Genomic DNA, 23732 nt, shown 5'->3' with positions numbered 1-23732 from the left:
CCAGCACCACTCTGCTCCAGCCTGGCCCCTGCCATCAATGACAAGCTCCCTGTGCTCCTGCTGTCCATGGTGTTGGCCCTGCTAGCCCCAGGGGAACTTACAATATCCTTCAATTCTCCTGTGCAATGTGAAGTTTCATTTCTACCTGAGGGAAATTTTACAATCTTTGCATTCTCCTTTGCCTGAGGAAAGGTGCATGAGTCCAAAACCTTACAAATAAAGATTTTTTATTTTTTTTTGCAACTATTTAGTTGGTCTAATAAATGATATCACCTCTACCAAGAATTCTGACAATTCTCTTAGAAGCATCTTGCTTCCATTAGACTTAAATACTATTAATTTTCCATGTTAATTTCCATATTCCGTCTTACTTGCTATATTTTAAGGTCACATTTTAAAAATAAGTTTTCAAAGTTTATTACATTAATTCATATTTAGACATTTAAATAACTAGCATGGGGGGTTATGTTCTTGAGGTCTGGGCTCTGCATCAACACTGCCCAGTGACCTCCATGGGGACTATTGAGTGTTCAGGACCTCTTAATTTTTGCCAATTTGGGCCTATGATTCTTATGATTGGCTTCTCTTGGGAAGCATTTCCTATACTTTCCTTGATGTGCTTATCAACATGTACATTCCACTGGGAGTACATATATGCACTCAGTTAGTCAGCCTTAGAGCATAAGACTTGATTGAGTTTAAGCCCTTCAAGGATACAAATGCACTTTCCAGAATGCCCTTAGAATCAATGGCATTTTGGGAAATGTCCTCATGAGCCTAGGCCTAGAAAGAGTTTGAGGGGACACACACTGCCTCTGCCTCCGTCTTAGTCTCTCTCTCTCTCTCTCTCTCTGAAGAGTGCATGCATTCTCCTCTCTGGCCAGTTCTGAGAATATAGGGCTATGAGTGATCCATGAAAAGCTTAGAATTGTCCCAACACCAAGGCACGAAGCTGCCCTACCACCAGTGTGCCCACACTGAATTTTCCTCCAACTCCAAGGATCCCAGAACTGATGCTACAATTCTGTTGAGTTAGCACCCTTCTGCTACCAGATGAGAGAGTCTGAAATGATGCCAGTAGCAATACCATTTCATTTTGCAGCACGATCCTAATCCTATGTTACTCAACTAAGTGGTGGTGCCTCCTTCAGCTCAACAAATGGAGAGCATCAGAGGTTTTTAGGGACTTCATGAAGTGGGCAGCTCAGGCTGAGGCTCTTATTCTTTTTGTTTTTGTCCGTGGCAAGATGACCTTCCCTGTGAATGTTGCCATTATGGTCCCTGGAAAGGTGGAGTGGGGAGTTTCTCCCCCAACTTCTTGGATAGAACAGAAAGATTGCCAGGAGCTTTCCAGGGGAACAGCATTTTTCTACATATATCTAGTGTTTTCATCCTTCACCGTTACAGCCCCTAATAAGAAGGACTAGCATTTCTAGACGGGGAAAAAAATCATACTCTTTAAATAAATTTACTGTTCGGGAGGGGCGGGGGGGCGCAATGGATGGCTGAAGCCTTGTTGGAAGTGCTAGACCCAGGAGAGAGTCTATTGCACTCTGCTGTTGAAGCAGTTGGCTCTGAGAAGGCAATCATCCTGACTCCATGGCTCAGATTTTGCTGAGAGGTATAGGAGGGAGAAAAAACTTTTTAGCTCCAAAATCAGCAAAGCTCCACATATCCTAAAAGATTCCAGAACAGCCCTCTTCCCTCTTGGGATTTACACACCTGCATATATACAAGAAACACACCTGTCCTAGTCATAGGCCTTAACCTTATCTTGCTTTTGTCCAGAACCCTGACAATCAATACAACCAGATTTTGAGAATGGTAACTGCATGAGAAGATACATACACCTGGTGTAGATGTCTGGTAAACATATGAAAGATAGCTCCCTGTTAATCAAATGCAAGGAGTTTGCCCAGGGGTATGACTCGTTTGCCTATGACCTGTCTCCTGACCAGGAATGTGCCAGTCATTATTGGTTGATTAAAAGCAGGTATCTGAGAGCAGAAATACACTTTGCCAGAGTTTTACCAACCACAGTTAACATGACCATGTATGTGGTCTTTGACAATGTTATACAAATAAATCAGAGGAAAATGTCCAGTTTGACTACATGTAAGGATGAATACTAAACAGCTCTCCTGGGTTTTATCCACATACCCTTACTCCAAAGAGACATTCATAGATGTAGAATCATAGAAAATTAGGGCTGGAAGGGACCTCAGGAGGTCATCTAGTCCACCCCCCTGCTCAAAGCAGGACCATCCCCAACTAGATCACCCCAGCCAAAGCTTTGTCTAGCCGGGTTTTGAAAACCTCCAAGGATGGAGATTCCACCACCTCTCTGGGTAACCTGTTCCAGTGTTTTACTACATAGCGAGAAAATTCTTCCTAATGTCCAACCTAAACTTCCCCTGATACAACTTGAGACCATTGCTCCTTGTTCTGTCATCTGCCACCACTAAGAACAGTCTAGCTCCAGCTCCTTTTGACCCCCCGCCCCTTTCAGGGGTGGGGAGTACAGTTACATCTGTTGTCCTGTAACTAGTTTCCTAAGATTTGAGTGTCTTAAAGACCCCTGAGCCTGGTGGTCAATATGAACCCACATAATCAACACAGAGAACACTGTCTGGAGGTTTACCCAAGGAATCATAACCACAGGTAGTTTTTTTTTTTTTTTAATTTGGATGGCCACCCCACAAACACCACTCTCTTTCCTCAAAGTATTATGTTCTTTTTAAAACAAGAATACTACCTGGCACCATGTTTCAGAGAAAAGTTACAAGACTCCCCCCCCCTCTGTCTATAAGCACTGTGTGCTTTTTTCTGCATCACTGTCACAAGGGACTATTGTTTGAACAGATTTAAAAATTATATTATTTCAATGATTCAGTACAAAATGACTGTATGGTGATGCAGTTTGTAAAAAGTAAATATGACATTTTCCATATGGCTGGGCCCTCTCAAAACATGTTTCAGCATGCCCAGACAGATTTTTCTAGCTGTGACTTTCACAAAAGCATGGTCTAAATAAAGTACCTGGCTGATGCTGTGTAAATAAAACACACCACTGTTGCTGTTTAAAAAATATACCCCATTTCATTAAAAAAAACCCACCACTGTAGACAAAATTTTGAAGCAATATATAATAGTTTATTTCAAGCGTGAAACTTTACACAGTGAGTCATTGGCTTTTAGAGAGAATTTTTCAGTTCTTGGGCAGTGAAGCTGTTGTTTCTTAGTCCTCAGTAGATCCTTTCAGGTGTTCTAGAAGATCCAGATTCATGGCATTACCCACAACAGAAGATGGTATGTTCAGCTTGGCCATGGCTTTCCTAAAGATGTCCCAACCTTTAGGTGTGGGCTTACTATATCCAGTGGGAGTCTGAAGAGCTCCCTGGACTAAATGAAACGTGTTAGAACACCATGTTAGCAGCCATTCCTGTGTAGACAAAATCCTTTTGATCATCCCAAGAAGAAATATGCTTGTGCTGGTTCAGCTTGCATTTTTCCTATACCAGGGGTGCACATTTTCCAACAGTTCCTAAACGATGGGATCAGAATTCATTGGCATTTCTAGGGGTTTTGTAGTTTCTTGGGAGTTCTGTTCTGGCAGAAATAGGGTTAATTTCCCTCTCCATCCAGGTCACCTTGCTTTACATGCTTATTTTTGAAGCATGGTGGCATACAGTTTAGCTTTATAATATTTAGCTAACTTCAGCCTTTGGAGAATGTCCCTCATTGTAGCATCCAATAAGCAGGTTGCCTTGGTTTTGATATTTTCCTCAGGCGGTAGGGGAACCCTAATTCCTCCACCTGGTGGCTAGGCACCAGGTACATTTTTCCACATACTCCATCACTGTTTAGCCAAAATCCCCATGATTAGAGGGATAGCAAAACTGAACAGGCAGGTGATAAATCCCCCAGATTGTTTCATCAGCTGTTTCTTTCCTTTAAGAGACAATTTTTTATGTTATTTTGGCATTTTATGGCTTCACATCTTTTTTTCAGTGCATGAATTTGATGGGGTGTCAAAGGGAAACATCTTTTTAAGGTGTTCAGAGCAATTTATGAAATGGCTGCTACTAAATCATCAGAGGCTGTGCAGGGTATAGCTGTTCCCTGCTGGGAGGAGGAGTGAAAAAGTAGTTTTAAGAGAGCCATGTTTCTCTTTCAGCAGTTAGACATGTTTCTTTTCCACCAGCGTAGGAGCTAAAAAGAGCCTGCTGTTACATCATCTGTTTTATTCCCTCCCACTGATTATTATTATTATTATTTTAAGTATAAAGAGCCATCTGGTTGGGATGGAAAAGCCCGGTTATTAATTTAGGAGTCTCTAGCGTAGAAGTGTTTCAGTCTACCACCAGATACCCATAAGGTGTTTCTGTGGTATCCTTCTAGCTTCTAGAAAAAAATGGTCCTTACCCAGGTATATCTGCCTCACCAGGGACAGTGCCTGTAGTTCATTTCTGGGATTTTTAAACAAAACATATTTTGTATTAAGGGTAATGGTGTGGCTCCTTTTCCCTTGACAGAAAACATTTTGGACTATATCAATAATGCTTAGATTCCTGTGATGTACTTGATAAAGGCTTTCTTGATTTTGCTGCTCTCAAACAGAATCCATCAAATCATCTACCACGGCATATTTACTTTATTAGGAAGAAACAAGTGGTCACCATTGAGGCTTTCTAGGAACAAATTTAATAAAAGGATATTTACAAAGAAGCTCTTTATACAATGGTTGCCAACAGCTATAGCGTCACATGATATTATCAGGCATAACAGACAACAGTCTATCAGCATTATCTGGAAAGGTTTTTTTATAAAATAATTTTTACCACAGTTGCTAGGCCCTGCCAAAATCACAGGAAAGGGGTGCTTCCAATGCATATTCATGTTCAAAAACTATAAGGGAGTCTGTTAAAGTTTTATGTGAGGAAACTTTTATCATAAACAAATGTCTGTGTTTTTTCAAGGCCTTGGTTTCTAGATGTTAGTGTTGCCTGAGAGAGTGCAACTTGCTTTGGCGAGCTTCCAAGACACACTGACCAGCTCATAATTGATAAAGTCACAAGATGACATTTCATAGACAAGAGAAGAGATAGCCAAAGAGTTCTTCAGAGTCTCTCATGATGACGGTGTTGGGGAGGTTGGCTCTCTGGTTCAATTTACTCCACAAAGAATTTAAAAACAACTTTTCAATTTGGCAGTTTGCAGGATTTGGTTTAATGTGCTCTGGGCATTAAAAAACGTGCCTTCTTTTTGGAAGTAATTGGCCGCATATCTGTCTTGCTTTCCTTGGTCAGTACACCAGGTGGGATACCAATGTTGTGCCCATCCACAAGAAGGGCAGGAGGGGGGACCCAGGTAACTATAAACCAATCAGCTTAACTTTCATCCTAGGGAAAATTCTAGAAAAGATCATCAAGGAGTCTATCTGTGATAAGCTTGCAGAAGGTAAGGTTCTGCATGACAGCCAGCATGGCTTCATCACAGGCAGGTCTTGCCTTACCAACCTCATCTCCTTCTATGACCAGGTAACTCACCACCTGGACATGAGGGAGCAGGTTGACATTGTATACCTAGACTTCCAAAAGGCTTTTGATCTAGTACCTCACAATGTTCTCATGAGAAAATTGGAGAATTGTGAGCTTAACTCCAAGACTGTCAGGTGGGTGAGAAACTGGTTGCAGGATAGAACCCAGAGAGCTGTAGTGAATGGATCCATGTCATCCTGGCAAGAAGTGGTCAGTGGTGTCCTGCAGGGGTCAGTGCTCGGTCCAGTACTTTTCAACATTTTTATTAATGGTTTGGATGTAGAGGTGAAGAGCTCACTGGCCACATTCACGGACGACACCAAGTTATGGGGAAGTATGGTCACACTTGAAGATAGGCTGCAGATACAGGCAGACTTGGACAGGCTAGCAAATTGGACGGATCGGAACCTGATGAAGTTTATCATTGAGAAATGTAAAGTGCTACACCTCAGGACGAGCAACCCCCAACACACCTACAGGCCTGGTGGCACCAAACCAACTAGCACCACAAATGAAAGGGACCTGGGGGTAATAATAGACCACGGTATAAATATGAGCCAGCAGTGCGATGCTGTAGCCAGGAGAGCAAATAATAGTTTGGCATGCATCAATCAATGCATCTCCAGGAAAACCAAGGAGGTGATTCTTCCGCTCTACTCAGTACTGGTGAGACTGCATCTGGAGTACTGCATCCAGTTCTGGGCACCACGCTTTAACAAGGACATGGACAAGCTTGAGAGAGTCCAAAGAAGAGCCACCCATATGATCTGAGTCTTAAGAGGCAAGCCATACAAGGAAAGGTTGAGGGATCTGGGACTCTTCAACCTAAGTAACAGAAGTCTGAGTGGGGACCTGGTAGCAGCTTACCACTGAACTTTGGGAGTACATCAAGGGTTTGGTAAGCAACTGTTCACCAGGGCACTTGAGGGGAAAACCAGGAGTAATGGCCACAAACTCCTGGAAGATCGATTCAGGCTCAACATTAAGAGAAACTTCTTCACAGTCAGGGTGTTCAGATTGTGGAATAAGCTCCCTCCACAGGTGGTGCAATCACCTACCCTGGAAGGTGATTGCACCACCTACCCTGTCTAGTCTCCTCTTCAAGAGGAGACTAGACAGTCACCTTGCTGGGGTTACCTGACCCACAGCTATCTTTCCAGCTTGGTGCAGGGGGCTGGACCTGATGATCTTCCAAGATCCCTTCTGGCCTTACAATCTATGACTCTACCCTGTGGCTACTTGCTTCTGTTGGAAGTGCAGTTCTATGTACTGTGAGAAAACTGTGTTAGACTTCTTGGCAAAATGCCAGACTTAATCAAATTCAGCTACTTTGTACCCTTTTGTGATAGGTTTGTTCAATTCTGGCAAATATCACATGTCCAAAAGGGCCCATTCCTCATTAGTGTGCTTACACTGTTGCTGTCTTATTCCCACGCAGAAGTGGCACAGCAGGAACATAAGTTCCTGGCGGGGGGTCGCGCTAGAAGATCTATTAGGTCCCTTCCGACCCTAAAACTATGAAACTATGAAAGTTTCCTGTTCTCTCTGATGGGTAGCATGGGGGGAAAAAAGGTTTTGCGGGGGATTGCACCTTGGCAATTCCAAAATAGCTCAACAGGGGTCCAACATTGTCATGAATGATTTTAGAGTGCCTGATAGGGTCTTCCTTCATTTTGTTTATGAAGGGGTAAAGTCTCGTAAACTCATAATATTGTATTTATTCACTGGGTTTAATTTGGTAATAAAGACAGATGGCATTAGTTCTCCCTGCAAAAGGAGTGCCCCTAAGCATCAGAAGAGAAGGCAGCTTGGGTTCTGCTTAAAAAAAAATAAATCTGTGAGCACCCTATCAGATTCTAACAGAGCCTACCATTCAGGTGATCAAGTAGTCCTAATGGTAAACCTCGCTCTCTTAAGATAATCACACTGGTACAGCATCTGGTAATTCAAAAATCTGCAGGATGTCCCTGTCAGAGGGTCTTTTTCATCATAGCAGGTGACACAGCCATGGAAAAAGCAGCCATTAAATTCAAAGGCCATACATTTCCTGTCAATTTTGGTATAGCCATCTGAAAACGTGAAATTCCCCACACTGTAAAGCATGCTGAATTTGAATGTTTTCTTTCTCCAAGATGTACATTATCCATTGAACAGATGCGGTTGAAAACCTCTTTTTCTGTCTGTGATAGTTGTCTGGGGGGAGAAATGCTATGGTCTGCACTTACAAAAACATAAGCCTGTACATGGCTATACAGTTGGATTCCAGTGTGGTATATCAGAAAGGATCCATGCAGAGCTTTACTTCTTTGAGTTTACTATCTGTTTTCACTTTGTCTACCCACTGTATAATTTTCATAGTCTTGTTCCTGTGGTGGCAGCAGGCCTCTTTCAAATTTTTTTTACATACTGCTGACAATAATAGGCCAGTTCCTTTTGCATGTCAAAGGGATTATCATGGTTACCCAAATACCATCCTAAAAACTGTTCTTTCTCACCAGACATCATACCTTCAACTCTGTATTACTATGCCTTCAGGATAGGTCCCACATAATTTTGGTTTTCCACCATGTTGAAAATGTGGGAAATACCATTTGCATCCTTCAAACCCCATTGCCTGAGGAATCTTGCTAAATTTCATAGGCAAAACGTTTAAAGAATTTATTAAATGGATAACTAGGCTGGTCATGCCTATGCATGAGTTTACCGCTTTGGATAATTAGTTTCATCCCCACTTTTTCCTTTCATTAACTGACTCATGATAAAGTAGCCATCATAGCCTTTGGGATTGTGAGGTATGATGGTGTAGTCCTGGAACATTTTACTGATAAAGGCTTTAATAAAAATTCAGACAGATGCTCTTCACCCTTAAATTCCCAAGTGCCTTTTGGCTTTTAGGGCTTACATTTAGAAAGGTTGGGTTTTTTTTTACTTTTTGGCTGTGGCTTTTCAAGGGGATTTTTTCTCCTGTCTTTAGATCCATCTAATTGGGAAAGTGCATCCCTGTCTCCTGCATACATTCAGAATCATTAAAAATGTAACTTGTGCCTGATGTATAAAACACTGATCCTTGTTTACATCTGTGATTTTCCCATAACATTGATTGCCTCCCTTCACACTTGTGCTTTTTGTTCATGTAAGATTTACACTTATGACACAAAAGTTTTAGTCAGACATTCAATCTGCTTGTCAGAGGCCAGAGTCCCATGCCTTTCTAAGCACTCCTTGGACCAATGGACCAGTTTACAGTTAGGGCACCTCCATGCCCCATCCACATTGTCTGTGCAGTTTGGGCTCAGGCAAAGGTGACATTGGAACCTGCACACATGGCTATGGCTACATCTGACAAAGATTGCAATAATTTCTCATGCCAAACATCTTTTTCACATCCAAAAAAACATAATAATGTTTGTTATGCAGCAAAATAAAACCGGTATCAGGGTATCTAGGTGTATCACATTTTAAATATACTTCAACCTTTTTACTTTATGCATTGCTATATGAATGTTAACCTGTACAATATTTTTAAACAAGGCTACCTTGTTGAGGATAATTTTTTGAGCTGATCACCCCAATTTCTCATAGAGCAGTTTGGCACCATCTAGCAGTTTAGCATATGTGGCTCCTCTCCATGTTGTGAGAACCAGCAGGCTACCTGCAAAACACAGGTTAGTAAAGGTATTCAGGTTGATTAAATACTTCCCCTTTTTTAGCAATGATCTGGGAATAGGGGATAGAGTTTATAACTCTACAATCCCCACTGCCCATACCTCTTACAATGAACACAATCAGCTGAAATGCCAAATCAAACAGTAGTACTCTCTGGCTTTGTAGCAGGTTAATGATCCACTCTATAAACAGGTCAGTGGACATCTAATTTAAATTAATTGCTCAAGAATATAAACAGTTCCTCATACTATCTGCCTGAATACATAACTAGGCATACTCATCAGATGTGAATCTCTGGTGCAGTTCTGCTACAATATGTTCTACCCCTCTGCTTATGGTTTCATGCACCACTTGTAATGAACAAGCTCCAGATTCAGAAAATGGAACTCCTCTGTATATCTTGTGCCTCCAAATTTAACTACAGACAACTCTTGTCTTCTCACCCGCACCATATGTATGCCCAGTGAAACATCCTCTGCAGGCTCAGAAGGAGTGGTGGTATTTGAGGAGCCCTGTAACAGGTCTTCTAAATCATATTTGCCACCACAGCTTTCTAACTCTGCAGGTTCGGGAGGAGGGGCCACATTCAATGGGCCCTCTGAAGGATCTTCTAAATCATATGTGCCACTTCCCACTCTCTAACTCTGCAGGGCCAGGAGGAGGGGAAGCATTCAAGGGACTCTCCAGCAGGTCTAAACCACCGTCACTAGGAGAGGTTTTTTTTTCTCAGCAGGAGTTTAGCCTTCTCCACACTCGTCTTTAAGAGGGAGAAACCACTTGCTGCTTAGCTCCCCCATTCTTACCCCAGGGTTTATCACCTCCTCCCCCCTTACGATGCACCCCACCACTGCTGTCAAGACCATATAGACTGCTTCCTCTCTGAACAAAATCTACCCTTTTGCTCCAGCAATACTTGTGATCTTTCAAAGCACACACTCTGCACACACTTTCTGCAATGTATACACCTGCTAACACCCCCCCAAAACTCCTCTTTTTATATTCACAATAATCATGATCTTTCAAGACAAGATGGGCACCCACATTCCCCAAAGACCCCGTTTTTGTTTTCACAATACTCATGATCTTCCAAAAACAGATAAAGAATCTCCTTCTTCTTGGGTTTCTCAAAAGGATGCGAGCAATCAGTCCTGCGTTTCTCATTTACAGGCCCCAGATCACCAGCTTTGGGGCTATGAATGCTTGCATTTTTACACATGGTTCTCTCAGGGGTAGGTGGTGCTTTTTCCTCTGAGGAACCGTACTATCTTTTCTTTTTCTTTTCTTTTTTTTTACCATGTCCTGCTCCTAGCATTCTGATCCTTGGGCTTCTGATCCTCAGGCTGAGCATTTCTGTGATTTTTATAGTGTTTTTAGAGGCTTCTGACCCAGTTCCCACCTTTTTGGTATTTTTAGGAGCTGATTTTCTGAAGCAGAGATTCCTTCTTTGGGGGCACTGTGTGTGATCACTTGAGAAATATAACAATTATGCCTCAGCCTTAATAATTCACTTTCCGAAATGTATAGGTAAGCTTAACCACTACAAATTTTAAAGAGACTTAACTTGAAGGGCTATATTCACAGGTCTAATTCACCCCCACCCAAAGCCCCCTCCCTAAGAAGTAAGTGTATGCATGCAAACACAAACCACATTTCAAAAGCTTATTTCAGGAAATGGACCTTTCATTATAGCATGAATACATGAAGGTATACTTTTGTTCTGTTTTTCTATTTTAGAAGATGGGGTTCTGCTTGAAAACAGTTGCAGACAGTATAACTTAATGTACTTACACTAACACAGTCACAAATAACTCCTCCATTTTTTAAATAAAATTTTGCCTTGCTGTGGTAAAGTTGCATATGGTTGTCCCACTAGATGTCTTTGTAATAAAAATCAAGTTATAGAGTAAGTAAAATAGTGTGTATATACATAAAGTAAAAAATAATAAATACGTAACAAACTGTTTTAAAGCGAAGTTCCAATTGAAAAGTGTTTTCATAGAGTTAAATCCTTTATCCCCAAATATGCATATAGCAAATTCTGTGGTTTTTTTTAAGTTACTGTTAAAAATGATTTTAATAAAGTTAAGATTCTCTTAACTTTATTAAAAAACATAAGCTGCATATAGCAAATTCTGTGGTTTTTTTTAAGTTACTGTTAAAAATGATTTTAATAAAGTTAAGATTCTCTAGTTACATAAGCTGGTTTTATCTGCAAGACAGGCTCCCACCCCCTCCCCAAGAAAGATGAGACTGATGAGAATGTATTTTATAGAGTCTTTATTTCCATCAAATTTGTACATTATTTGCTTTCTTTAACTATTTTTTTTGCTAAACCTTCCTTCTCCTAAGAAGGGATTTTATAATCCTAGTGACAGCTAAGTCTCGCTGGTTTTGTCTCTGTGACACACTCACAGAGCTAATTCACCCCTCCCCATATGAATGTACTTAGAGATCCAAGTTGATAAAGCAAATGGAAAACTGCTTAGCTGAAAAGAGCTGTTGTGCTTTAGTTTTACGTCAATGTTTTTATCTTTACAACACATTCACAAAGCTGTCTCACCAGCCTCTCCCCCCACCCAAAACCCTACCTCCCCAAAAAACAGAAGTAACACCAGTAAAATACATTTAAAATTGTTTTTGCTAAACCCTTCTCCTTAGCAGGTTTTTATACTTTCTAGTGCCAACTGAGTGTTCAGTATAGGGCACCAGAGGCTTTTCTTCCTCAGTGATCAAACCATGAAGAGCAGTATTTGGGTTTTCTGCAAAATGCACCATGTTTAAAAGCTCTATACCCAAAAATGTTTCTCTGTGGGCATGTCTATGCAAGACAGTAACTGCACAGTAGCCTAATAATACTGTGCAGTAGTACATCACAGCACAAACAGCGCTAATATGCTACTGCACAGTATTATTAGGCTACTGCACAGTAGCATCACTAAAAAGATGTGTGCCAGGACTACTGTTCAGTAACACCAATGTAGTTCATATTACAAGTACTAAATTTAATGTGCAGTAACTACAGTGCATTAATGAATGTGTACACATGCCCTGTGAGATGAATGCACAGAATATACTGATGGAATAGCATCATTTAAAACACTTTCCACATGCAACTCATTGCAAAGTTCCTGAATTATCTGGTTTCTATCTTCAGCTAATCAGGTAAGACATTAATGACTACCTCGATCACACTCATCAAAAACACATCCCATACATTTGTCAAAAAGCCTCATTCTCAAACAATATTTCATTATGCCATAAAAAAAACATGCATAAGAACTTTCATGACACCTTTACATTCTTGACATGAAACAGGACCTGATAGTTCTCTTCCCAACTTTCCTCTAAAAGTCAAAGGATCATTACCTTCCAAGATATTAAGTCTCTCTCTGTTCTTCATAAAAAAGCAGCTTCTTTTCTCCAGTGTCCAGGTAATGGGTGTGCTGGTGTGTAGGCTTTCTGAAGTCATTAAAAAGGCTTCATCTAACTGCAAAGGGGATTCAAATAAAAAACCTTAGTTAGCCACTTTTTTTCGAGCCTTAGCTAACTCCTACCCTACCATGGTCCCAAACCCCACCCTCCACCAAATCCTAAGTGCCCCCCCACCCGATCCCCCACCATGCTCGAAGCCTCTTACCATCATCTCTGCTCCCTTCTTGATACCTTCCCACACAGGGTCCAGCATGAGGCACCCCCCTCTCCTAAATACTCAACATCTGCTCCAGGAGCCTGGGCCTCTGGCTCACAGGCCTACTACTGCATATTCACATGGGCTTCGTGACCCAGTTCTGGTGTCTCAGGCAGGTGGGCTAGGGGCTGTTCTCTTTGAATCTCCCCCTCCTCCTCAAAACTATTACTATGGTAATGCTTTCTTTGCAGGCATCTGACAAGTTTTGGTGGTGAACTTACACTTACTGGCATAGTGTAAGAATCCATATCTGTCTCTTTCTGCCTTAGCGGAAAAATGCACGGTCCATTTTGGAAAACAGACAGACTGGGTGCTTGTAGTCTAGGTCCCACCCTTCTACTCACTCTGGTTGGTTCAGAACCTTTTTCAGAGAGGCCCAAGGACTTTGAAACCCCCCATTGACTGGTCAAGCATGGTGGGATAGGTTGTTAGAGGGGGCATAATCCCCCACTACCTGATAGGTTTTGCCTGTGCCTTGTGGTCTAGGGTGGGCCCTGCAGCATGAGGCTTGGGCTTTGGGGCCTGATAGGTGACTCTTCTGATGTCATTGGCCATGTGATGGGTGTGTTATGCACCATGTGATGGGAGCAGGGGTTTCTGGGGCCAACATGGCAGTAAAAATGGCTACAAAAAAGGCAGCCTAGGGGGTGGGATTTCAAAATGGCTACAAAAAAGGCAGCCTAGGGGGGGGGATGACTGTTGTCATGCACCATGTGACAGGGGATTGGGGGTGGGGTTTCTGATATCACATACCATATAAGGGGAACAGGGGCAGGCTTTTGGTTCCAAGATGGTGCAGGTGGTGGGCCACCCATCAAAGGTGACCTGAGCTATACCCTATATACTACCAACACAGTTGCTTTTTTATGAGTTCTCCTTCACTTGCACTTTTGGCCAACTGTACTTCTGGATATGACACAAAGTTAATCACCTACAGCCTGCTTGATTAATTTTCTCTTTTTAAATAATAATATTTGCATTTGTATCTGTAGGTACATTTCTTCTCATAAGGACATGGTTGCTTCTTGTGTTCTGGAAAGTGGTTTCTTCCTGAGAAGATTGTTCAGATTTCTGATGATAGCCTAAAGGATCAGCAGGAGGCATGAGTTTTCTTCTCTCTTGTACTGCAGGCACACACTTGGGTAGACTGAGTTTCTCATAAGCTGCCAGATCCCAAATTGCCATTACTTCCCAAGGAACCACAATAAATTGGAGTGTATATTCTCTATATTGTATGCCAGCAATGCATTTCCCTTTCCTAGTATATTTGTTCCTGGATAGCCAGTTATATTGATATATAGTAGACTCACTTTTAGTCTCAGATTTAAATTTTCTATATTTATATTCTAGCAAAATAGTCACCTGAGCCCCAGTGTCCAATTTAACTGAAAACGTTGTTCCTTCCACTTCCACTGGCAGAATCCAGTCTCTCTCATCAATTTTGGTTGATTCCACCATATCTACATAAAACTTCTTTAGTATACTCACAACTGTATAAACTTAAGATATTTATTCCTGGGATCTGCAGTACTTGGCAAAATTATTTATTTTACCAAAGTTATTACAGAGCTTTCCAAATGCACAGTTTTTGCTGCCATGGTGCCATACTTGCTGCATGTCTACCTGTTCGCTGTCTTCCACTCAGTAATCTCCTTACCAACAGAAAAGTCTTCTATAACAGGGCACCGTCTCCAGGGCAGTCAAAAATCCCTGTCATGCATGGCATCCCACCAGGTCTCTGTTATTCTGACAAGGTCATATTCCCTATCTGCTAGCAAGAGTGCCAGTTCCTCCTAGTTATTCCCCATATTCCTAGGATTTGTGTATAGACACTTAGGTCCCACATTGGTAATCCCCAGTTCCCCATTGCCCCGGTATTGTTCTGGCCTCTTGACACTTCCTTGACCACCCTCTCTACATCCTTCCTGCTTGGCTGTCCCCCTGGCTTGCATTCTCATCTGCACGCACATCCCTCAACACACTTAGTTTAAAGCCCTCTCCAACAAGTCAGCCATCCTGGAAGAAACCAGTTTCTTCCCCCTTGGCATGAGGTGGACAGGTCAGGTTTCACTCCTTCTGCAGAGATGATATCCCTTATACAAGTCAGTAATGACACCCAGTGCATACTTCACTCTATTCAGGTTCAAAGTTGAAGCTGTAGTAGCTTCTAATACTTTTAAAGCCTGGCATCATTTTTTTTGGTAGAGCCCTAAATGATAATTCCAGGAACATATTCATAAATCACATGTACAGTTTTATGATATACCTTAGGAGCAGAACCAATGTAACGCAGATGCAGAAATCTGTACCTTCCAAAGGGAGCATAAAATATATATAGTATACATTTTTTTTTATGAGTTTCAGCTGCCAGAATCCCAAGGAGTCATCCGATTTTCTGAAAATCATGCATTTGTGAATTGGGTCAAAATTTCTCTACTCAGCCATTTAAAGTATTCTTACTTGCTAACTTTATTGATGTGTTTTATTTATTAACTTTAATAATATTCATATATCTATGCATATATGCAACTGGCCTTTATTTTTCTCCACGATACTGTGGAACTTACCCATTCTGTAAATTCCTGGATTTTTTGTATTACTTGTCATTTTTTCTGTTTTTTGCTAATTTTGCATTAAACCTATAGTGAAAAGCAAAAGTCTCTTTTCTACATGGATAAATAGTGGGAAGCACTTTTTTATTTATCTGTATTTAGGTTCACTTGGCAAGCAATGCAGCCCTTCAAACAAATCCTCGTTCTATAATATGGGTGTCTCATATTCCATGTCTGTCTTCTTGTACTGCAAACACACATAAAACTAGACTAAGGTTTTCACATGCTGTCAGACCCAAAATTGGTATCTCCTCCCTAGAATACAGAATGAATGGGACTCTATGTACTTTGCTTTTATATTGGATGATATATTTTTTCCTGAATAACTAATTATGTTGATGTCTATTGGACTTTAGGCTTTATGTAGTAATATCTGAAATTAAAATGCTGTTAAATAAGTATGTAAAGAAGATTTCAGATTTTGTTCTAAAAGCATGATGTATATTCAATATGAGGAATGGTTTCCTAATATGTAGTCCAATCATCATTTGTGTCAATACAATTCAGTGACCAATATTAATTATTTTTAACAGGTAATTGAAGAAATTGAGGAGATGATGCAAAACTCCCCAGACCCTGAAGAGGAAGAAGAGATCTTGGAGGAGGATGATGGAGGAGAAACTTCATCTCAGGCCGATTCAATTCTTTTGCAGGAAATGCAGAATTTGACACAGACCTTTAACAACAATTGGTCCTATGAAGGTAAGAATGTATGGTAAGGGCCATTAGATGTTTCAGTTTGGGTTCTGGAATTTTTTTAATTATTGAGGTTGGCAGGGGTGCTTACAATGAAGATAACTTAAGCCCTCTCTTAAGGCCCTGTTTTATCTGTATCATATCTCTCTATAAAGTTGTTATTCAGTATGGTGTTTTTAACTCTTAAGCTTGGTTATGAGTTGTGAGAGCTTACTATAGTAAACAAGAAATGAAAAAAAATCAAAACTTTTGTTTCAACTGATTTAAAAAACTAGTTCTGAACTCCAATATAAGTATCCCCCCAAAAGATATTTACTTCCTTCACAGGGGAACTGTGACACTTGAGAAATGATTATGGAACATTTTTATTCTATTATACAAGGCAGAGCCATGCAGTGAGACCTTGCTTAGCTCTGTGTGTGCAGTAGTCTCTGAACTGAAAGCAGTGATGCCAGGTTCACACAGAGTAATTTGCTCATTAGAGCTGGACACACAGAGACCCTAAATAGCTTGGCTATCCCCAATCTCCTCACAGCTGTGAGGGAGATGGCCCAAGAACAGAGACAGCTTCTCCCACTTTCCAAGGCTTGGAACCAGCCCCAATTTCCCCACAGCTGCAAGGGAGGTGCTATGGAGCCAGAAAAGTTTCCCCCCACACCCTGAAGCCCAGGCCTGAGCCATGTGTGCCCTACTAGCCCAGGGATGGCATCCGGGGGAGGCTGGAGCTCCCCCTCACTACTACAGGGGAGTAGAGATGGGCAAGAGCAGCCCTGGAATGAATTGCCTCTGGTTGGAGTAAATTTGCTGTGAATGTTCAGATTCATGTCCAGGTGCAGTTTAGTGCACCTGAATTTTCTATGCAAAAAATTCAGGCACATTTATTGCATGTGTAGATGCACCCAGTGTAAAGCTCCTCCACAGATAGTTTGCATGGTGTTTTTCAGATGACAGGGAAAAATTCCATACCAGTTTTCAGAAATTGAGATAGTGAATGTGAATTAGGTTCTACATTCCAGCAAACTTGTGTTGCTTTATATTGTATCCTATTATGTATAGCATATTATAATTTTTAAGCTATTATTACAAGCCATTGAAGAATGCCCCAAATGCAAAATTAAGTTTATTAACAGAAAATTCCATTAACACAGAAAGCCACCCAACAGTCTACTAAGCCTTTCCAGAATACTGAGCTCAGCACCACTCAAAATTCTTGTTAGACTTCATCTAGAACATTATGGAGAAAAGTTGGAGAGGATCCAGAGGATGGTAGCAAGAATTATATAGAAATAAGAAGGTAAACTACATCAGGGAAGGATGAGAGAGGTAGGTATGTTAGTCTTGAAGAAAAGGAGATTAAAGGGGTGGACTTGTAATAGCAATTTTAAAATATTCAAAAGTTTGCCCTACAGAAAAGGGAGAACAACTTATTTCCCTTCCTGCAAAAGGCAGGACACAAAGCAATGGTTTTAAGTTGTAGCAAAACAGATTTAGATTAGATCTCAGGAAAACTTCTTGAAAATATTTATGAAGCAAAATACTAATTTCAGCAGCAGTGGCCTATTTGATATTTGCTGGCAGAACATTTACAAGCTGCAAAATATTTGCCCAGTATCATCTGTTTGCACTTCTGTTTTTTAATATATGTGCATCTCTTCTGATCATGAAAGGTTTGGAAGAAATGTCATTTTCTGAGCTGTCAGAGCTCCTGGATCGTGTTGAGGGTGCTATACGTGACTATTCAGAGGAGCTGGTGCAGCAGCTGGCCCGGCGAGATGAGCTGGAGTTTGAGAAAGAGGTGAAAAACTCCTTCATCACAGTGTTGATTGAAGTACAGAACAAGCAGAAAGAACACAGAGAGATGATGAAAAGGAGGAGGAAAGAAAAAGGGCTAAGTCTGCAGAGCAGTCGAATAGAAAGAAGCAACCAAATGCCTCTCAAGGTATGTGTGAATTTCCTGTGTAAAGCAAGACATTGGAAAATGACAATTATAATCCTGGCTATTGTAGTCAACCTGTCCCCTTTGAGAGATGGGAAAGGATGGTGGATTCCTAACAAACATGATATAATTTGCAGCATTGTTTGTCAGGTTTCTTAATTTCTTTCCTTTTCCCTTTAGAGGGAGATAGATGCACCTATTTGCCATTCTGACCTGGAATCCAGTGAGGTGTACTGCATGCTTTGGAGCTTGAATTAAGGATGTCACAGAAAGATTTCTGGAGTTTAGATCTGTCCAATTGGTGCCCTGAGGAACACTTGTGGCCTGTCAGCAATTAAATTGTGGCCCACAAGCTTGTCAGTGCAGCTGCCAGAGCTGCTGCACTGACAAGCTTGTGGGCCGCAGCTCTGGAACTCAAGGGGTGAATGCCAATGCTACTTGCCACACACCCCTTTGCATTCTGCTGAATTTGAAGTCTTCAGTCACCACTGGTGACTCAAGTCAGGGCAGGGGCACTTGGAGGGCAATGACATTCATCCCTTGGGTGCCAGAGCCCCACTAATGTAGTGGATCGAGCAACCATGCTCACAGGAACATCAGAGGTGGTCCAGATTCTGCCTGTAGGATCAACTAAGTTGAACAGCCCTGCTGAAACTCATCCATCCCTAAAATCACTAATCCTTCCTTCTTGCTTATCTGATTTTGGGTTCTTTGACATTGGACTGATGTCCTAGAGAATCTGATTTATTGTTTTCAAAGGTAGGTTCTATCTGATGGAGATTGGAAAGAGCATCTTTGGGCATCACCTGACTAATCTGGGAAGGAAGACTTTTAAACAAAGTCCTTATGGCTATGTCCAGACAAGCATGGCCATGAAGTATGTGGCACCACAGACATGTCTGCAGTGCCACATACTGCACTTTCAGCTATTCTCTGCACAGCAAGGGAGCAGTGCAGGGCATTTTTTGTTTGTTTGTTTGTCTTAAACCATACCAAAAACCACACAAGCTCAGCAGTGCTACGTTCATGAGCACCAAGACCGAAAGAGACTTGGGGTCATGATTGACCACAAGATAAACATGAGCCACTAATGTGATGCCACAGCCAACAAAGCAAATAAAACGCTGGCTTGCATCTACTGATGCATCTCAAGCAGGACCCAAGAAGTCATCCTCCCACTTTACTTGGCCTTGGTGAGGCTGCAGCTGTAGTACTGCATCCAGTTCTGGGCTCCACACTTTAGAATGGATGTGGAGAAGCTTGAGAGAGTCCAGAGGAGAACCACACGCATGATTAGAGGTCAAGAAGAACAGGCCTTATGAGGAGAGGCTGAGAGGCAAGGGTCTCTTCAACCTGGAGAAGTGAAGCCTCAGGGGTGACTTTGTGGCAGCCTCTAAGTATATAAGGGGTATGCATCAGGAACTGGGAGAATGTCTGTTTACCAGGGCACCCCAAGGGAAGACAAGGTCTAATGGTCACAAACTGCTGGAAGACTGTTTAGGCTGGACATAAGGAAAAACTTTGTTACTGTCCTAGTCTCCAAAGTCCGGAACTGACTCCCCCGGAAGTGGTGCAAGCACCTATTATGGATACCTTTAAGAAACACTTGGATGCTTATCTTGCTGGAGTGATCTGACCCCAGCTGACTTCCTGCCCCTTGGGCAGGGGACTGGACCTGATGATCTCATGAGGTGCCTTCCAGCCCTAATGTCTATGAACAAAACCCTGGAGTGGCACATGTGGGAAAAGCATGCACCATTCAAAATAGGAGGCTGGCTGGCCAAAGCCAGAGGGCATATGACACAGGCTTTCCCTAGGGACAACTAGCAGTAGCACAGTGTCCCACTGCTAGTCATCCTCGGGGAACCAAACATCCACTCTCATGTGGACACAGCTTATGAGAGATGGTGAAGAAAAACCCACCAGCCACAGATGAGTGTGGCTGTATGGTATGTGGCACTGCAAACACATTTGCAGAGCCACATACCACACTGTCTGACATTCTCCACACTACAAGGGTGCACTATCCATGTATGCGCTGCTCCTGTTTTTTTTTCCCCATGGATTTTTTTGACCCCTGGGTGTCCCGAGACATGGGGACTAAACATGATGCAGAGCTGGCCCAGCCTTCTAGTGTGTGTCGTCAAACAGGACCAGGGCAGCTCCTGCTGCCTCCCAGGGCTTCTGGCACTGCAAGCAGGAGCTGCACAGCATCAGGCCAGGCTGGATCCTGCCTGCTGTGCTGGGAGCTCCAGGTGGCATCAGGAGCCAGCCTGGTCCTGCTGGAAGGTGTGCGCCAGAGAGCTAGGCCAGCTCCATGCACCACACAGAGCCCTTGGGTCTCAGGCAGCACCATGCACTGCTTGGGGGTCTCTCCCAGTAGTGACCCATGAGTAATATGAGGACCCACTGCTGCCTGCTGCTGCTGCAGGTGGGGAATTTGTGCCTGGGGAGGGTGGGTGGGGGACACAACCTTTCCACACAGTCCCTGCTTACTAGGGACAGAGTCTGGGCCTCAGCCACTTCTGCCAGCCATGTCCCACTTTTATTTCCTACAGCACGCTAAAGGCAGCATGCTGGAACAGCAGGGGCATGTGGCAGTCATAGAGATGCTCTGGCCGGATGCTAGAGTATTTTTGGAGGATCCAGCCTTCAGTTTCTTTGGGGCATGTTCTGGGAGTGCACCCTGCACTGCTTTTTTTCTGGCATAGTTTCTCTTGGTACTGGGATTTCCCAATATCAGACTTTGAGTCCATGCTGGGAACATTTTTTTCTTTCATGCTGTCCCTCTTGTGGCATCTCAGATTGCTCTGAGATGCCACAGCAGGCACATGCTCACTCATGTGGATGCAGCCAGTATATGTAAAGAAAACTATAATTTAATTGACATTACAGAAACTTTGTTGGAAAACTCCCATGCCTTGGAATATCAACAATAAGAGGTATAGCTTGTTTTGGAAGGACAGGACTGGGGGAAAGGAGATGGTACTGCTCTGTAAGTGTACCTGGATGAAGAGAAATCAAACAAACATGTTATAAGAAAATTCATGATTTTAAGAAAGGAAAGGTGTGAGGTCAGCAGAACAAGGATAATGGGTTTTTAGAAGGGCAGATTTTAACCAGCTCAGAGAAATGATAAAGTCACATATATAGACTGATTTAATAAAGAAAATTACTTTCAAGGAACAAGCTCCAGGACATGGTTCCAGGTGCTCTCCACAACTCTTGAACCAGAAGTAGTTTACATCACATCATTTACAGTTCCAGTTAATAAATAAGCCATTGTACAATACTGCAACACTGGCTGCATCTACATGTGCAACTAACCAGCAGGCAGCCCCCACATTGTAACACCCTTGTACCCCAGCCATCCCCATCACCACCTACATATGTATTTCACCACATGTAACTACTCTGAGTGAATTAGTTTACAGCCTCCTAATATGGCCCCACGCCTCCTAATATGGCCCCACCTTTAGATGGTGACACTTTACTGTGGAACTAATTAGTAGGGCTGTGCGAGGCTTCGGACAGAGCTTCGGATCCAGAGAAGCTTCGGATGCTTTGGGGTCTAAAGCAGCATGTCCAGGTCAAAGCGCTGGCCTCATTAGGCTTCCCAAAGTGGTTCGGAGCTGCCTCGGAGATACGGCCATAGGGTATAATGGGGAAACAATAAAATATCTATAACTTTGTTGTTTTTTGTTCGATTTGGATGAAATTTTCAGAGATGGTGGACTCTGGAGAGCGCATGAATCCTGCCAAGTTTCAAGAAGATTGATGCAGGGGTTTGGGGGGAACAGCACCCCAAATTATTGAAAGCAAAACTCATGTCACATCTAGGTGTTACTACATAGGGGGGGTGAAAACTGCAGGGGTGGTATCCTATGCTGAGGCCACAAAACTTGCCAAGTTTCAAGAATATCGGTGCAGGCGTTTGGGGGGAACTGCCCCTCAAGCTTCTTGTGCAACTGTGTCGTTCTTGGGGTGGGGAGTGGGGAGACATTGCTGCAGTCCTGGCTGCTAAGCTACTGTGTTATCAGTTACCAATCAATCATGATTCACTCAGGGACCAGCTCAATACACAGGACCTAGCTAATGTAGCCAGTTAATTGCTATCAATTAGCACCTACGAAACCAGGCTAAGGAGAGGAAAGAATCAATACAGACAATCAACTGCCCCAAGACAGACAGAGTCAGTCCCACAAACACCCATGGCACGAGTTTTGTCTGTGAGCAGCTAGGGGTGCAGGGCCCCAGAACCCCACCCTGCACCGATTTCCTCAACAGCTGGCAGGCGTCATGGTCTCAGCAGGGGCCACCATCCCTGAAGCTGTCACCCGGCTGCGCCTTAACACACGCAGTGTCACCCATGTCATGAGTTTTTCTTGTCCGCAGCTTGAGGTGCAGCTCCCCCCAAACCCATTCACCAATCTTCTTGAAACTTTTTAGGCTTTGTGGCCTCAGTAAGAGCTACCACTCCTGCAGTTTTGAACCCCCTGTGGTATAACACATAGATATGACAGGAGTTTTGTTTTCAAGAATTTGGGGTACAGTCCCCCCCCAAAACCCCTGCACCAATCTTCTTGAAACTTGGCAGGCTCTGTGGCCTCACCGGGGGCCACCACCTCTGCAGTTTTCACCCCCCTGTGGTGTAACACACAGCTGTGACATGTTTGGCTTTCAAGAATTTGGGGTACAGTTCCCCCCACAACCCTGCACCGATCTTCTTGAAGCTTGGCAGGTTCCATGCTCTCAGCAGAGGCTACCAATCCTGCAAATTTCATCCAAATCGGACAAAAAACAACAATGTTATAGATATTTCATTGATTCCCCCATTATACCCTATGGCCAGATCTCCAAGGCGGCTCCGAAGCTTCGGAGCCGCTTTGGCCGGATTGAGGCAGAAACCCAGTCCGGAGCTCTGGATCAGATCGCTGCCATCCAAAGCAGCAGGATCTGAAGCCGGATCGGATAACTGCCGACTCACACAGGCCTACTAATTAGTCAGCTCTGCAGTAATGCGTGCATATAGATGCAAGCCAGTGAGCTAGAGCCAGAGCTAATTAGCCTGTACACAGAACTGTTTAAACATGGCTATGTTGCTACCAGTACATTTCAGTCCAGTCCAATTCAGGAGGTAACTTGCAGCTGTCCCCTGAATCAAAAGTAGGTTTACCTCACTATAAGCAGCTTCTGTATATGTGAATTTGCTCTTATGCAATTACCCTTTTTACACCCCAAATTCATTCTATGTGAGGTAAGTCTGTAGGGGAAGAGGCGAAGGGCATCTAAGGACAGTGGTAATGGCAGGGGGGAGGGGGAGGGGGGGTGGGGAGGGGGGGGGGGGGGAGGGGAAATGGTGCAGCCCAGCAGCTGCAGGCAAGTGGCGTCGGCCACTCCTGGGGCTACAGCAGGAAGCAAAGCAGAGAGAACTGTCAGTGGGTGTGGAGCGGAGGGGTGCGGCTCTTCCCTTTATGCAAATTAAATTTATGTTCAGTTTTCCAGGAACGCATGTACTGCATAAAGATGTCTAGAGTCGGAAGGGACCTGGTAGTTCATTGGGTCCACCCCCCTGCTCCAGGTAGGAAAGAGGG

General features: G+C 42.9%; 1 protein-coding gene across 10 annotated transcripts in view; it reads left to right on the top strand.

Moving 5' to 3' along the window:
- FEZ1 (fasciculation and elongation protein zeta 1) overlaps positions 1-23732 on the top strand; it is a 226388-nt gene that overhangs the window by 95565 nt on the left and 107091 nt on the right. For all 10 annotated transcript variants that reach the window (XR_003092141.1, XM_025193905.1, XM_025193906.1 and 7 more), the window contains 2 exons: positions 16040-16208; positions 17870-18141. Coding sequence is in view for 9 of the 10 variants with exons in the window: in XM_025193905.1 (XP_025049690.1) it covers positions 16040-16208; positions 17870-18141 (441 nt within the window). In the remaining variant the exon portion in view is untranslated. The remainder of the gene's footprint in view (positions 1-16039; positions 16209-17869; positions 18142-23732) is intronic.

Source organism: Alligator sinensis, unplaced genomic scaffold (genome assembly GCF_000455745.1).
Source record: "Alligator sinensis unplaced genomic scaffold, ASM45574v1 scaffold817_1, whole genome shotgun sequence".
Taxonomy (NCBI): Eukaryota; Metazoa; Chordata; order Crocodylia; family Alligatoridae; genus Alligator; species Alligator sinensis.
The sequence above is the reverse complement of the archived record's forward strand: the minus strand, read 5'-3'. Positions and strand labels throughout refer to the sequence as shown.